General features: G+C 40.0%; 1 protein-coding gene across 6 annotated transcripts in view; it reads left to right on the forward strand.

Moving 5' to 3' along the window:
- The window catches only part of ATE1 (arginyltransferase 1), an 84,810-nt gene that overhangs the window by 53,615 nt on the left and 13,884 nt on the right, over positions 1–17,311 (forward strand). For all 6 annotated transcript variants that reach the window (XM_057417302.1, XM_057417306.1, XM_057417301.1 and 3 more), the window contains one exon: positions 9,082–9,202. In XM_057417302.1, coding sequence (XP_057273285.1) covers positions 9,082–9,202 — 121 coding nt within the window. The remainder of the gene's footprint in view (positions 1–9,081; positions 9,203–17,311) is intronic.

Raw genomic sequence — 17,311 nt, forward strand, 5'->3', positions numbered from 1 at the left:
AAACGTGCTTGAAAAGTGACCTGATTTTATGTAAGCTTCTTGAGTAGCTACATACTTGTAATGCTTCTCTTTGTTTCTCAGTTTCAGGAGTTGTCTTCATACTTGCCTGTCATGTGGATAGTTTTTCAGCTTTGGATAAACAGTCAGCCAGCTTAGGGCAGTTCAGAATCCAGAAACTTGCTCTTTCTGTCATCAAAAGCCAGGAACGAGGGTACAATAGCTGTCACAGGGTAAATAGTGTTGTAGGGTAAGTTACTGGTCTTGAAGGGTTCATTTTGTAACGTTCTGTTTGTTGTCTGTATGGTGTGACACACCATATAGGTGGCAAATTCAGCCTTCTAGCATTCACTGTTTAGATAAAGCTTACCGGAATGTAAGAACAGCAAAAGTGGAACCTGTGTGTATGTATCTGTCCATCTTTCATACTCAGGGAAAAGAATGAGTGAGAACAGATGCAGGGTGGGAACAGGCACAGGTATTTAATAGCTTGTGTCCAACTTACTGCAGTTATTGCACCCATTGCCTAAGTAAATCTCAAAATACAGAGTCTGAACATAAAAGGCTGACAAATGCCCCCCTCCAAAATTTGTTAAATTACCTTTTCATGAGTATTCCTTTAAATATGTTTGTCTGTCTAGTCACCGAGGAGATTTTACAAGTGTAGTTGTATGATGTAATTCCTGAACATACATACATCTTTTTACCTCTGTTGTGCAACCCTAATTAACTGTGTTTATTCCAGGTACAGTGGCTTTAACATGGTGAATTCACATAGAGTGGCTTTAGTTACTTAGAACAAGCAATGGAAAACTCTCCCTTACTGGTCTTTATAAATGAAAACCAACAAACTCTTGGCAAGAAGTCTTGGAGGGGAGAGCAGTGCTTGAAGGTGGTTGACAGTTATAAGCCCACAGCTGTGTGATGTCTTTAGCTCTGGACAGTTGCATCTCAAGCTAATAAACCAGAGATGCTAAATGCCTGCTGTGCACACATTCCTGCAGAAACCCTCTAGGACAGTGAAGCTGAAGTCTCTTCAGCATCCTAATTCTATTAACATTCAAACTTGAAACCAGAATTATCTCACTGATTAATACAGTGGTGTCAGAGGGAATCTGTTTGAGTGTGGTCATGGCTATGCGTTATCTAAGCAGCACTTTGTTGGCTTCTTGGATCTTGCAGGTGGCAAGTTTGTATATTGATGTGCAGCAGTTCATAGCTTGGATCTTGTGGCATAAACATCCACAGCTTCCCCTTAGGGTGTTATACTCTGTGAGTGGAGGGAGAGATAACATTGGCGTTTAAAAGAAGGCAGAAGAGCTGGACAGAGTTAGAGATTAAGGGGGTGGGAGGGGAAAGCCTGTCCCAGATTTCCTCCTTTTTCTCTAGCAGTTCATAAGCCTTTTCAGACACCTGTTGGCCACTTTCCAGTATCAAAAGCAAGCTAGAAACTGTTAAATATTTCAGATAACTTCTATGAAAGAAAACAAGGTGAAAGCAGCTGTTTCAAGTGTACACCGAGTCACTGAGTTCTGAAGATAGACGAATCCAAACAATTCAGGAGGTACCTGGGAATACCATGTGTTGGGAAAACAAACAAATTATAATGCTTTCAGAAAGTATTTTGATGAGGGGAAGTATTCCTTTTGTAAGTGCTTCTGTGCAGACCATAGGCTGAACACAGGACATAAATCTCAGCACTTTATATGCTTATATATATATATATATATATATATATATATATATTTACCTTAAATCTGAGTGATATTTAGAGATGACTTTTATTTAATTCCATTTATGTGTTGGGTCAAGAGCATGTAGAAAGTTAATGGCAAAATAATGGCATGATAGTTCAAGGATATTGAGCATAGATCTTGGCTGTCTTCCGTTTTGTCTTTTACTTATTATCTTAATCTGGTTTACACTTAACCTGAGGTATTTTATTTACACAAGGGACACTATGAAAAAAACCTTCTGAAACACTAAGATTTTCTTATACTGAGTGAAAAACAGCTGGGTAAGAATAGATAGACAATATTTGTAGGAAGCTGTTTTGTTTCCTAGTAGTTATAAGACCTTATAAGAAACAAGTGCCACAACCCTTTTCTTCTTGGAAACAGTTTATCATTAGTTATTTCTGTTAATACTTCACATTGATAGGGAGATAAACAGAAAAGAGGTGAAAGCTGGCAAATTATCCCATTGCTTTGGTCAGTTTAAAGATTGTTGGGGCACTGGCACAGGGTGCCCAGAGAAGCTGTGGCTGCCCCATCCCTGGCAGTGTTCAAGGCCAGGTTGGACGGGGCTTGGAGCAAGCTGCTCTAGTGGAAGGTGTCCCTGCCCATGGCAGGGGTTGGAACTGGATGAGCTTTAAGGTCCCTTCCAACCCAAACCATTCTGTGTTTGCATCATTATTAATCTTATTAATAATTAATCATTATTAATCTTTGCATCATTATTAATCTCATAACTAATCTTCTATTTGTTTAAACAGATTCAAGTAAAAATGTGACTATGAGGTGAGAGTGAATTTACGCAGGTTGGTTTTGGGTGAGGGTGTTTAGTTGTTCTCCTAAAGTCTTTCAGGCCTTCCACAGACAGATCTCATGCGAGTGGCATGGATTCAATCCCAAACAGATTCAGATGTCCCCGCTCACCTTGCGGCCACAGCACAGCATGGTCCAACCTCCCCCTGTGAAAACAAAGCAGCTCCAGTTACTTGCAAGGACTCTCCCGGGGATCGATAAAGTCCATTTCTGTTTATGTAATGAAATCAGGGAGCAGGGGTCTGCTGCAGTATTCTGCTGATGGGATTCCAGCGGGGTTGTCTTTCAATGCAGAGACTGAATTTAATAAACCCGTACCCCTGCATGCTCTTTCTGAGCCCGTGCTGCCCCGTTCTAATGGATCGCTGTGCAATATTTGGGGTTACTTTATTTACCTAGTCAGAGAGCTTCTTTTTAGGCAGCTGGCTGGAAATGGAGCTGGAGGAAGTCTTAATTCACTTTTAATAAAAGATCAATGGGTTTATTGTGAAAGAATAGATCACAGATGTAAACCCTACCTGATAAAAGAATTAAGCGTGTGTTTAACCTTCCTATTTTGTTTTTTCAGTGCTACTGGTGCTTGACCTTCTTTGTTTTTGTGGCTGTTCTCTTTCTGGGTAGTTTTACATTTGAACTGTTACTCACACTACAAAAACAAACTCTGCTGGTGTTTTTCATCTCATGTGCTTACCAGATCGCTCAGATTTTGCAAAATATTTCAGAAGTAATCTCCAGACTAAAGTCTCATTAAAACCTTTGCCCTTCCCGTGGAACAAAAGTTCAGAGATGTTCTGGTCGATTCTGATTTGGAAACTGTAAAACAATATCATGGTGTGAAGTATTCCTTTAGGTTTCGCAGCCTCACTGTAAAATAGAGTTTCAAAAGCTTTCAATTAAAATAATAGAATCATAGGACAGTTAGGGTTGGAAAGGCCCTTTAGGATCATCCAGTTCCAATCCCCCTGCTGTGAGCAGGGACACCTCACACTAAACCATGTTACTCAAGGCTCTGTCCAACCTGGCCTTGAACACCGCCAGGGATGGAGCATTCACAACCTCCCTGGGCAACCCATTCCCGTGCCTCACCACCCTCACAGGAAAGAATTTCTTCCTTAGATCCAATCTAAACTTCCCCTGTTTAAGTTTTAACCCATCACCCTTTGTCCTATCACTACAGTCCCTAATGAAGAGTCCCTCCCCAGCATCCCTATAGGCCCCCTTCAGATACTGGAAGGCTGGTCTGAGGTCTCCACGCAGCCTTCTCTTCTCCAGGCTGAACAGCCTCAAATTTCTTAGCCTGTAAGGGAAAGCACCTTAAAGGCTCTTTCTTTTATATTATATAGGAGGGAAAATGCCCAAAATAGGGAAAATGAAATGTCTTGGCAGCATTTTTTATTGAACAGTCACATTTATACTGCAGTAAGTTGACTTGATAGAAGAAGTCACATACTCAGGAATTTATTACCTATACTAATTTTCAATATTGTTTTTTAAATCAAGCCATTTGATAGATTAGTCAATATTTATAAAGATGCACTTTTTTTCCTTTTGTTTTCTTTATATCTTTCTTCTACCTTGTGCTCTCCTGCTGCTTGAACAAAGCAGTTTGGATGTTTCCTCTCTGTGGCCCTTTCCCTCTGTTTCAAAGGAGAGGTTGACTAGGATAGCTAAAGGTATAGAATAGCTTACGTAAGAGGATGCAGTACAGAGTTTAGGTCCCGTCAGTCTGGTAGAGGTACCATCATGCATAAAATCATGAGCAGCATGGTGATAATGCAATGATTGTTGACTGCATTTCTGGACTAGAGGTAGCAATGAACTACAATTTGCAGATTGAAGGAAGTCAAAGCAGTTGTTCAGGATTATTGAATGGCAGAATGCATCATTACTAGAGTTATTTGGTTGCGGAAAGATCTGCATTGCAAAGTGTTGGAGGTCAAGAGAGCATTGGCAGGATAACACTATGTGTTTACACTGTTCTGTTAAGTCTTTGATGAGTAGATGGCTGTGAGAGATGCAATATTTGACTCTCCTGTGAACATCCAGTATGACCTGCAGTGGGTGTTCCAACAGCTGAAAATGTGCTCATATTCTGTCTCAAGAAGGGTGTTTCTGGATATCCATGAAAGTTTTAAACAACATCAGAACAAATGAAATTTAAGGAAAATGTATTCTCTGTTTCCAAAACCGTTTCAAAATAGCCCATTTTATGTCTTGTTGGATATTTCTTGACAAAATATACAGACAGAAATATGTGCAGCTGTACATGGGCAGAGTGCATTTCAGCAGCAGGTGGTACTGGATTTAAGATACTGAAACATAAGATAAGTGCTTAGGGATGGTCTGTAAGATGATACCATTTGTTGAAAGATTTGTGGTCTAAGTATTCCCAAGATGATCTGGACAAGCATAAACAGTGCTACTGTGCAAGAGCTGTTATAGTACGAGATAAAAGAAAGCACAATGTTTTCAGCTGTGGAATTTTACCATCGATGGAACTACTTGTGAGATGTGGGCGAATTGAATCTGGAGCCAAAGAGAAATCCTTTTCAAAACCAGTTTTGCAAATTTGATGAAGTTTGACTGTGATAAATAGCTCTGGAGCAGTGCCCTTCAGGAGATCCCTTTTCTGGTTTGGATTTATGTTAGGTGTATACTGCAAATCAGCCATAGCAAGAGTGACAACGAATGTAAGTAATACTCTTAGAGGCAATTTTTAATATTATGCAATTGTTTTGCAATGAATAATGAAATGTGATTATTTTTCATGAAGTAAAGGTGCTCCCGTGTACATGAGGCAGAATCTGGCTGGGATCTCAGGTTCAGATGTTTTCACACTCCAGAAATAAGGAGAGAGGAGGCAAAAATAAAGTGAGGTGGATTCATAGTTGTTTATTTTAATATTGAGGTTTCTGTAAGAAAAGAAGCAAATCGAGAGTAACTACTTAGGGGTGGGAAAAGAAAAGGCAAAAGTCCTTGGAAATCATTGCATTTGATTTAACAAATTCTGCGGATTCCCTTTTTAATTCTATCAATACAGACACAGTGCCAATGCTCTTCAGTGGGAAATGCTGCAGTATGTCTATGTGCTACCACTTCCTTCCTGGAATGAGTCATGGGATGTGGGTTTAACCAGTAGTGTAAATAAAATGCCTTTACGGGAGAAATAGCTGACTTCTAGTGTGTTTGGAAGTGCTTTTAGATAGAGAGGATATTGAAGATCATCAACAGCTTGTTTAATTTTTACCTTCTAATTACCTTATGTGTCATCACCGCAGCCTCATGTATCTTCAGGGGTGTTTATTAACAAGATTCTAAATTTGAAGGAAGGAAAACATCTAAAGGAAGTCACCTCAGAACTATTTCTTCCTCTTTCCCTCCTAAGTAGGGTATTTGGTTGCCCAGAATTAATACTGAACCTACAGTGATGGATTGGATAATCAATTCTTGCCATTACTCTTTTGCCCAGTACTAAAGAAGCTCTTTCTTGTTATAACCAAGCTAGTAATCCTGCAGTGCAGTTAATTTTATACATAGAATCGTAGAATGGTTTGGGTTGGAAAGGACCTTAATATCATCCAGTTCCAACTCCCCTGCCATGGGCAGGGACACCTCACACTAGACCATGTCGCCCAAGGCTCTGTCCAGCCTGGGCTTGAGCACTGCCAAGGATGGAGCATTCACAGCTTCTCTGGGCCACCTGTTCCAGTGCCTCACCACCCTCACAGTAAAGAACTTCTTCCTCATAGCTAACCTAAACTTCCCCTGTTTTGGTTTAAACCCGTAACCCCTTTTCCTATCACTACAGTCCCTAATGAAGAGTCCCTCTCCAGCATCCTTGTAGGCCCCCTTCAGACATTGGAAAGCTGCTCCGAGGTCTCCATGCAGCCTTCTCTTCCCCAGTTTCCTCAGCCTGTCTTCATACAGGAGGTGCCAGCCCCTGATCGTCCTCGTGGTCTCCTCTGGACTTGCTCCAACAGCTGCATGTCCTTCTTATATTTGGGACACCACAACTGCACACAGCCCGTTCCATTTTATGACAGAATATGATGTTATAGGAGTAATGGGGAAATTTAGGCTAGGGCAGCATGTGAAATAATCTTCACGTGTTGGACTCACAAATGTGATGCATTTCAAGATGCAGGGGCAGCGTCTTGTAGGAAAACTGTACGTGGTTGAGCAGTCTTTACTCATAGCTGTGAGTGCATCCATACAACTAGGTAAGACTAAATTGCCACCTTGTACTTGCTGTGCTTAAGCAACAGATCTGAATGATGCTTTCTTGGCTATTTCTGCCTTCTTTGCCAGTTGAGAAAATCAACAAGAAATGATGTTCCATTTTTTTCTTTTTGACTGACTGAAAAGGCTTATTTTTTCTCCCCAAGTCCATAGATTGTTTCATTTGAGTAATGGTGACTAAAAGTGTTCTTTAAGCATTACCTTCACATACCTTTCAACTGTTTCTGTTTAGATAGCGTAATGTTTCAAAGCAGTTTATTTAATAATGTCATTTCCATTCCCTGGGTTTAGAGGATTTTCTGAGGCCTGGGGGTTTAAGCTTGTGCATGGAATGGGAGGGATATTGTTTTAATTTAATAAAAAAAAATGCATTTAATTAAAAATAGCAAAAATAACCTCAAAAAGCAACAACAGTAGTTACAGGGAAGGTTTTTCAAATGAGAAAATCAAAGTCGTACAGACTCATTTTGGAAAGATACGTCAGGTATGTGACAATGCTCAGCATGAAGCCTGGTTTGGGTTTGGTTGGGTTTTTTCATGTGGACAGTTACAATTTTGTTCTTATGGAGGTAATTTTTGTATTTCTCACTTAACAATTTACAGTTGGTGGGAGATACATAGTAAAGATGTTAATTCTACTGTAAATATCATAGAATCAGAGTGGTTTGGGCCTTAAAGCTCACCCAGTTCCAACCCCTGCCACGGGCAGGGACACCTTCCACTAGAGCAGCTTGCTCCAAGCCCCTGTGTCCAACCTGCCCTTGAACACTGCCAGGGATGGGGCAGCCACAGCTTCCCTGGGCACCCTGTGCCAGCGCCTCAGCACCCTCACAGGGAAGAGCTTCTGCCTAAGAGCTCATCTCAGTCTCCCCTCTGGCAGGTTAAAGCCATTCCCCTTGGCCTGTCCCTACAGGCCCTTGTCCAAAGGCCCTCTCCAGGTTTCTTGTAGCTCCTTTAGGCACCAGAAGCCTGTGAAGATTCAAACATTAAGAGAACAAAAAGAATTGGGGATCTCTGCAAACGTTAAAGACAGGTTCTTCTGATTCTCCAAAATTGGGTATTGTTGAATAAGATTTTGTCTTCCAGAACAGCAAAGCTTGTGAATGCAACTTAAAAAATCAAGTTCTTATCACCAGATTGTAGCCACAGTGATTATCTGTGTCCCTTCCCAAACCTTGGTCAGCTTCGTTCAAGGCCACCTAGCCTTTTTTCACAGTAGATGTTGGAATAAAAATCAACTTGACATCAAGCTGATCAACTTCATTACCTATTTAAAGTATTTGACAAGAAGAACTCTTAATTGCATCAACTGCAGTGTGAATTCTTATAATGCCCATTCTAATGCTGTTCCTTCAAGACCTGTATAATTGAGATCCTTAAACTTTTTCATTCTATTTAGTGTCTTTTTCGAGCTGATAAGTATAAGGAATTTTCAGTTTAAAAATGGATTTGGTATTTCCAGCATATGGCTCTGCACATTGGGAGGGTATGGAGAAAATGAATAATGGCTCAAAGATAGAGTTTTGACTTAAGTTACAGGCTGGTGAATAATCTTATTTCAAATCAAAGGAAGATCTGATTCAAGGAGGTTATTATTGCTGAGGTGGTGATTTTTCACTGCAGCTGAAGGGAAAATAATGATGGCTGCTTAATTTCTGGGAATGCCTGCAAAGAATGTCTTTTTAATAAATCAATGGAAAATGGTAGCATTTCACTAATCATTCATTACCTGTAAGCTTTTCCAGGAAAAACTCCATGAATTACAAAGAAAATGCTGCTATTTAAGTAACAGTGACCAAAATGCTCCATCACTAATGCAATAAAAAGAGCATCCTTCTCACTTTTAAGTGATTCCTTCTATTAGGACTTTTGATTTGGTCTCCATTATTTGCTGGAATTGCCACCACTGGAGATGAGCTGCTTTTGGAGGTGCTGAGTTTTTTAGTGTCGGCACCAGCTGAGCAGAACTCTAGAGGATAACTTAAATACCAGCATTTCAGTCAGCAAAGCCAAAACCTTTCCAGTTCTTCTTGAATACCATAAAAATGTGTTATGTTAATTTTACATTTTCATCAAGTGCCAGGGCTGAGTTTGTATTCCTGAGGTGGTGCTGAAATTACTGAAGAAGTAAGGCTGTGATTTCAGTTTCAGTGAAGCCGTTTCTGACTCATTTGGTGTACATTAGATTAAAACTATTCCTTGTTCATAGGAAAATCTGGAAAGGTTTAGCCAGAGTGTTCTTGTGCAACTGATGCGATGACTCTCTTTTTCTCCTTGTTTTTATTTCTCTCCTTTCTAGGGTCAGTACAGGCCCTCTGACTTGTTGTGCCCAGAGACGTACATCTGGACGCCTATTGAGCAATGTCTCCCGCTGCTTGAACACTCAAAGTACTGTCGATTCAACCAGGATGGAAAAGCAGGTAAGTTTATAAATAATGCTAAGCCTATACATTGTCTGTCTTGCTTTTATAATGTATGGGTGTCATCTGATGCTGAAGCATTATGGAAATTTTCCCTGTGAAGGAGAAAAAGTATAAAATTCACAACTCCATTAAGCCTTAGCCAAAAGAGAGCTTTATCTTCTAACCTAAAATAAGCAATGCAATGTTAAGTACATCCTATTTTCCAGACCAGGTATAGTTTAAAATAGCACCTATGCGGATAATTTGTTATTCTGTGCATGAATAATACCCATCAAATAATTGTTCCTCCCTTACATTCCAGTCGGATGAATGCATAAAGAAAGGGAATTAGAATTAATACAGGAAGGTGAAAGGCCTGGGGAAGCTTAAAGGTATCAAGTGCTTTTGTAAGAAACAGACTGGCAGATTTAGTTTAACAATCTGTCAGTGAGTTTGAAGAGCGCATTGAACAGCAGAAACACCTTAAATGTCTTAAAGTGGATGGGACATAGGTTTTTACATTCTGTACAGTAGGTACTTCGTGATTTGCCAGCATGGAATAGTGGAAAATATTACTGACCAGAACATAATACAGTAACGATACTGTAAAACAATGCAATCAAATGGAAAGAAATACATGGACTTGTAGCTGCTGACTCTGTGGGCCGAGTGCAGGCCCTGAGGGAGCTGTGTTAGAGATGCTTGGGGTGGTGCTTGGGTGGAAAGGAAAAACTGATCAACCATTTTCTATTAACTACAAATTGCTGAATATCCTTTTCCTGAGATTTTCTCTTTCTCCACTGAATAACAGTTGGGAAAGGTTGTGGTATTGTTCAGAGATGTCAGTGATTAAGCTCAAAAGTATGTAACCCCATGGGCTGTTTCTAGCCATCAAAATACAGATTTGGCTGTCTCTGAGTGGTCTTCAACAACTGCTTCTTTTTACTTTCATGGCTATGGTTCAATACAGTTTTCATTCACTGTTGTTGGAAGGGCAGGGTGGAGGTACATTAATGGAATTTGGAGGGAGATGACCCTTCAGCAGGTTTGTGAACTGGAAAAGCTGCTTGAGTTCCTTGCTTTTCCTTATCCTGTGTGTGCTGCTGTTTATGCTGTGACTTGGTTGCTCCACTGGAACGTTATAATGAACCACAAAAATGAGGTTCCGATACAGATACTGATTTAACACTTTTAGTAGCAGAATCAACTTAAGTGTGCAAAGAGCACAGAATGTTCTTCAGTGGTGGTTGTGCAGGTAGACATTTGAAGTGGTGGGAAATAGACTGGGGAGCATGCTTGAGTCCTCTCTGGAAACAGCATTTATCACCATGGGAAAAGCTCTGTGTAAGAGGTGGAAATGGGTGGCACACCATGTCTTGATCAACTAGAATAGTCATTAGGTTGGTGAGAGGATGTTGGAAGCAAATTACAAAGGTAAGAGGAAGAAGGGAAATGGTTTTGGGGGGCTGATGATGTTCAAGATACTCTTGGTATTCAGAGAGTGTAAAAATGACAACTGCTGCCTTTGAAGGCGTAAACCCTAAACAAGCAAAGGGGCATCATCATCATCTCAATTCTGTTGAATCCCTGTGGCATACCATGCACGTGGGAATGTCAGGGTCTAAAACTTTGCATCATTATCAGCACAGAGTCTCTCACTCCAGACATTACTGGAACCATGACATACGCCCTGTGGCTTAAGGAAATTAAAACACAGCTACACGTTGAAATGCATTGGGCCTGCTGTGAGCTTATCGTCATTTGAGGTTTAAGTGGCTGTTAGCTCTAAGGAAGCTATTTCTCAGCTGTAAAATCAGTTTCCTTCTTACTTCTTTACTCTCCACAATAGTCAGTAATAGGAGTTTAATGAAGCTACAGTGACTTTAAAAGAGCAACAGGAATGATCATGTGCTTTATTCCTCTTGAATCAGCTTTCTATTATACCGCCCATAATTATGTCAGTTAGGCAGATTGTGATTTATCAGGAGTGGGGCTTCCAATGTAGAAAGTGAGGGCAAGACCCAGTCAACACCTGGGGGAAATAGTGCAACTTGCATTGCTGCCTGGGGCAGTGAAACAGTCCCTAGAAATGGTCATCTTTTAGTATTGTCTGTAATGTCAGAACATTTCTGAAACATTACCTCACACCAGCTTGGTGATCGTGTTTGGTAACTTTGAACTTCTTTTCCCTCCCTTTAAAAGAGTAAAAAACACCTAACCTAATAAATGTACCAGTTGCAGGTTATAAAAATGCATCATAGAGCAGCAGTGAGTGCTGCTTCAGGAGAGAGCCATCCAAGCCTCTGCAATAGGAAAAGGATTTCTGAGTATTCATGCACATTACACTGCAGAGCTCTTTCCTATAATCAGATTTATTTTTTCTTTTCTGGAAGAAAGAACAGAAAAAGAAAAAGTGCTGAATTTATTTTAAAGTATCAGACAGTATTAATTGATATTTGCAGAGCAGTTTTGCCTGGTTTGCATTATGTGGTTGTTCCGATCTTGTGCATTTTCAAATGGTTTTTAAAGTGTATTGTTTTCCATCCCCCTCTCCTCTGACGTCTGGTACTTTTGTTAACAGTTTGAGAATGAAGAAGAGGACAGGCAAAACTAAACAGTTCTTAACTCTTTATAGCACAGGGTAAGTCTAGAAATGTGTCTAACAGTTAATAACTTAAAAAAGCAATGCCAAGAACCAGAATAACTGTATTGTTTTGGATGGCAAATCATGGGCACCTGGTGATTGAAACAGATCCAACTCTTCACTACTTCTGGCCAGTGTAATGAGATCCAACCTTACTTAGCCTCAAAACTCTGCAGTCACACAGAGCCAGCAATGAGGTCTTGTGCCAGCTAACACCCAAATGTGATAAATAAACTGCTAGTGGGCCTTTTATGTGCAGTTCCTAACATGTATTGAAAAATATCAGCTACTTCAGGAAAAAACCATGCATAGAAACACTCAAACAGCGTTGATAGAATAACAGAATGGTTTGGGTTGGAAGGGACCTCAAGATCACCCAGTTCCATTGGCAGGGATGCCTCACACTAGACCATGACACCCAAGGCTCTGTTCAACCTGGCCTAGAGCACTGTCAGCGATGGAGCATTTACCATTTCTTTGGGCAACCTGTTCAGTGCCTCACCACCCTCACAGGAAAGAACTTCTTCCTGATATCTGACATAAACTTCTCTGTTTCAGTTTGAACCCATCGCCCCTTGTCCTGTCACTACAGTCCCTAATGAAGAGTCCCTCCCCAGCATCCCTATAGGCCCCCTTCAGATACTGGAAGGCTGCTATGAGGTCTCTACGCAGCCTTCTCTTCTCCAGGCTGAACAGCCCCAACTTTCTTAGCCTGTAAGGGAAAGACTCTTTCTTTTATATTACATAGGAGGGAAAATGCCCCAAATAGTGAAAATGAAGTGTCTTGGAGGTGCTCCAGTCCCCTGATCATCCTTGTGTCTCCTCTGGACTTGTTCCAACAGTTCCATGTCCTTTTTATGTTGAGGACACCAGAACTGCACATAATACTCCAAGGGAGGTCTCACAAGAGCAGAGGAGAGGGGCAGGATCACCTCCTTCGACCTGCTGGTCACTCTCCTTTTAATGAGAAAGGATTATTAGAACTTTTAGATAAATAGAGAGATGAATAGATAAATAAAATAATAGATTCTTTGGATACTAATGCATTCTGAATATTGAGGTGGTGTTAAACTTCATTTAACAGACTATTAGATGGAAGCACAGATAGAGTTATATTAAAGAAAAGAAGAAGTTAATTAGAGGATTGCTCTACAGATAAATACTTGTCAGTGACTTTGACAACATACCAAAGCTGGTGAGCAAAATACAGTCACATGATGGTGTCTGCTGACATACTCCTGGGTATGGTCTGTTTGTCATATGAGTTATTTTCCTTCTCTCATAGCAGTCTTCAGGGTTTTACTTTGTTGGTGCTTTCATCTGCAGCTTTGTCCACAGAACAAATGAAGTATGAAAAGAATTACAAATAATGTACTTGGCATCCTGGCAATGCTTTTATCCTTCCACAGACCGTTTTTTCTGACAATAATCCAGTGCCGTGTCTTTTTCTAACATCTGTTGAGATTTTCAGTTTGTTTCAGCCTGAGAAAAATGCGTTCATGAGTAAAATCATTATGAAAATCTACTTTTGGGATGGTAGTTAAATCAGTGAGAAACCTCAGTTCTGTATCCCTGTCAGCACTGGACTGTCAAGACTTTAAAGAAGCAACTTCAGATAAGGGCGGCTACAGTCTCAACCTAATGTGGTGGCTTCAAAGCCTTCATAGTTTTATGGCCTTCTGACTGCATCATACATGTGGGGTGCACGTTGTGCTAGCCAGGGTGAACAGGGTGCTGTTACCCACGTGAAAAAGGTAGGCTTGATCTGAATTGCACCATGCCAGTCTCAGTGGTGGAAGCAGCTTCCCATCTCCCTGTGTCCACTGCTTTGAGCAGAAGCTTCTAGTAGTGCAGATCAAAAAGGACTTTTCTTTCCTTGACTCATTTGTTTCCTGAAGTTGATATATTGGCTGAGCTGATACACATCTGTTCAACTTCCTGTATATCTAATAATAGAGTGATATCAAAATGGAATCAAATGGAATACATTAATTGAAATGAAAGTACTTAAGTGTTGAAATATACACATAACAAAGGCATACGTAGTCTCCTCTGTTGGCTTTGTGTGTTCATGGAGACGAGACACTCTTTGCTCCAAAGAGTCTAACACAAACCACGATGGATGCAAAAAGATGGTATAAAGAAAAAGAGAAGCACTTCTGGTTTGTCTGTCAATTATAGTAATAGACTAAATTATAGTAACATAGTAATAGACTATATTATAGTAACATAGTAATAGACTAAACTCTATGAATTTTCTTATAAACAACACAGTGAAGGAGAGTTTCAAAGAGGGATCTAAGGAAGTACATTAATTACCTTTTAGAGGTTATGGATAAATCTTTTGCAGCATGAGAGGTGTAGGAGAAATGAAAAATACAGGAGACACAAAGAAGCTTCCTTTGAAGCAGTTTTGCTTCCTTGAACTTCCTTTGGCAGTTCATACAAAACTATTGATTTTAAATATAAATGGAGACCTCAGAGCAGCCTTCCAGTATCTGAAAGGGGCCTACAGGGATGCTGGGGAGGGACTCTTCATTAGGGACTGTAGTGATAGGACAAGGGGTAATGGGTTAAAACTTAAAGAGGGGAAGTTTAGATTGGATATAAGGAGGAAATTCTTTACTGTAAGGTTGGTGAGGCACTGGAATGGGTTGCCCAGGGAAGCTGTGATTGCTCCATCCCTGGCGGTGTTCAAGGCCAGGTTGGGCAAAGCCTTGGGTGCCATGGTTTAGTGTGAGGTGTCCCTGCCCATGGCAGGGGGTTGGATGATCTTAAGATCCTTTCCAACCCTAACTATTCTGTGATTCTGTGATTCCATGATTTGGTAGCTGATCCGTGCTTTCCATGCATGGAAAGACGGGGAAGTAAATTTTGCACTATTTCATACAGAGAGAATGATGAGGACTTGACAAGAACAAAAGAAAGCTGTTGAAATAAGTAATGGTAAGATTAAAACTTGAAAGTCCATCTAGATATTTGTAGAGATGAATGAGAGGCAGATTTTTAGATCCACTACATAGAAAGAAACTAGATGTGAAAACCCAAAGAGGTCACAAAGCCAGTCATATGCCAGAAATTTGCCAGTGCCTAACAGTTCAGCAACCACTTTCCTCTCACTCTTCTTGATGCAGACCAGACATTGCATCTGTCATCTCCACATAGCAATAAAGACCTTGCCTTCTTCCAGGAGAGGCGTGGAAGTCCTTAGAAGAATTGAGGCTTTAGACTCTTTCCAGCTGGTCTGAGCCAAAATGACGATAGGCATTGAAGTCAAGCGAAGATAATTTGTCTTTTCTGTGCTTTTCAACGATCTGCCTGCAGCCCCCCAGGAACTGGTGGGGCTACATCTACACAAAAGGCAGATGGCGAAATCCAAAGTCTTCTAAATTGCCTTATGTTCACATACAAGTCTTAACCTTTGGAAACCCCCCAAAACCAAACCAACACATGCACTAAAACTGGTGCCTGAACTCTGCTTTCCAGGAGTGCCAGAGTCCTGGCCACTGCACATAGCTGTGTAGAGGTCAGAATTTAAAGTGAGAGGTCTCCTTTCAGTCTTGCAAGAATCACTCTGTAAAATAAACCCCATTCAACCTTATGAATAGAGTTGATACTAAATCACTGTTTGAACTGAAGAAAATTAAGATTTACACTCTTCTTCTATAGTGGTATTATAACTTTTATTACAAGATTTTATCATTTATTTCAAGCTTCTGGAAATACAAGCTGAAAAAAAACCCTTTATTTCCCCGTTAGAAACAGATCTTTCTGAGCTATTACAGAACTAATTCCATTTTCTTTGCTGCATACAAAATGACAATTTCCACAGCTCTGCAGCATTGTTATTCTGCACATAAGAAGCTAGAGCAGCAAAACCAAGCAACATGCCCAGTGTTTAATAACTTCCGAATCCTTTTACTAGTGACTTGATTATGTATCTTAATGCTTCTTGCACGAAACTGAGGGCTGGTAGTTCTAGTAAATAGAATTCTTACCTAGAAATCTGCAGGTTTGGGCAGTTCATACAAAACTATTGATTTTAAATATGTATTTGTGTGGATAGTGCTTTCACCAGAAAGCAACTGTTTCAATAATGCTGATTTCTAGTGCTGTGTTTTACAAAACCTGTAACTTTATGCGCAGTTTAAATACTATTCTTTGCTAATGAAAAGGGCATATTTCAAACATGTTTTACATTTATTGTGTTTGTGAAGGCAAATATTTGGTTGATTTTTTTTTTTGTTCCCCATCATGTCCAGTGGCTGTTTAATTTTAAGATATATTAAAAGAATATAGAATATTAACATGATCCTGGTCTTGCTTCTCCTCCTTCTGTGAATGGAAAAGCCATGATCACATATTTATATCCACAAAGTGAACTGCGGTTGCCATTTGGTCACGTCTCATAGTGTAGATCCTTGGCAAAGTGATGGGTACGTGTAGGGGTGCAGCTTCAAATCTACTCGGATGGATTAATGCGAAAGACAGTATCCATTCATGTTTATAAGGGTAGTTGTGATGCGGATTAATGTTTATAAGGAGAAACGCAATGAAGTTCTTGAGACAATGAAAATGTGGTCACAAAACCTTCACAGATGGAAAACATTAAACAAACTGTTTAGAGCTGTGCAATCATCTGATTAGGGAGAAATTGCTGGTGTGCTCTAACCAACTGCTGTTTATAATTCTTTAAAGATACAGTGTTGTGTACTTTGGCAAGGTAGGAAACAGTTTAAGTTTTGGTAAATCATGACCTAAATTCTTCTAAAGAGCTAACTTTCCACTGTCTTATCAGAGGTATTGCTAATAAATGTGAATTCTGTAACCAAGAAAAAGAGAGATTCATCAGTTCTTTCTAGCAGCTCCTTTCGAAGAGACACATCTTACAAGTTTGTATCTGTTTCTAATTAGGTTTATAAACACTTAGAATCATCAGAATGCAGATTTCTAAATCCAGTGTGATCCTTGAGCATACAAGATATTTAAACAACGAAGATAGTGCCAAGAAGGTATAGCCAGATGCAATTTTCCCATTCCTTTTTAGTATGTTTGGCTTAAATTGAAAGGACTGTCATGGGGTTTTAGCCTCATACACGAAAATACGCTCAACTATTCCACTGCTTCTGTAACAGAAAGGTAGTGCTGTTAACTCAATCGGTGGCTCTTAAAAACTGGCACTGCATAAATTGGTGTGTGGGGGTTAGAAATGACACTGAACCATGAGCTCTGCAACGGAGTCTCCCAGAGCAGTCAGTTGCAAGGACAGAAAGGTCTTTAAAATGTGATTTGAAGTATGGTCATAATATGAACTTCATTTTGCATTGTTCTAGCAAATCTCAAACTTTGCTAAATATTTCTGATTTACAGGTTTGTATTTATTGATCTTCTAAAGAGATCTGCTTCTGACATACATGTGGCAGAGTAAACCAGTGCCTCTCGAGAAACACCATTGTCTGACTTGAAATTACAGAATCACAGAA

This window comes from Pezoporus wallicus, unplaced genomic scaffold, assembly GCF_028554395.1.
Source record: "Pezoporus wallicus isolate ANWC-B61680 ecotype Strahan unplaced genomic scaffold, APGP_CSIRO_Pwel_v1 contig_8188, whole genome shotgun sequence".
Lineage (NCBI taxonomy): Eukaryota > Metazoa > Chordata > Aves > Psittaciformes > Psittacidae > Pezoporus > Pezoporus wallicus.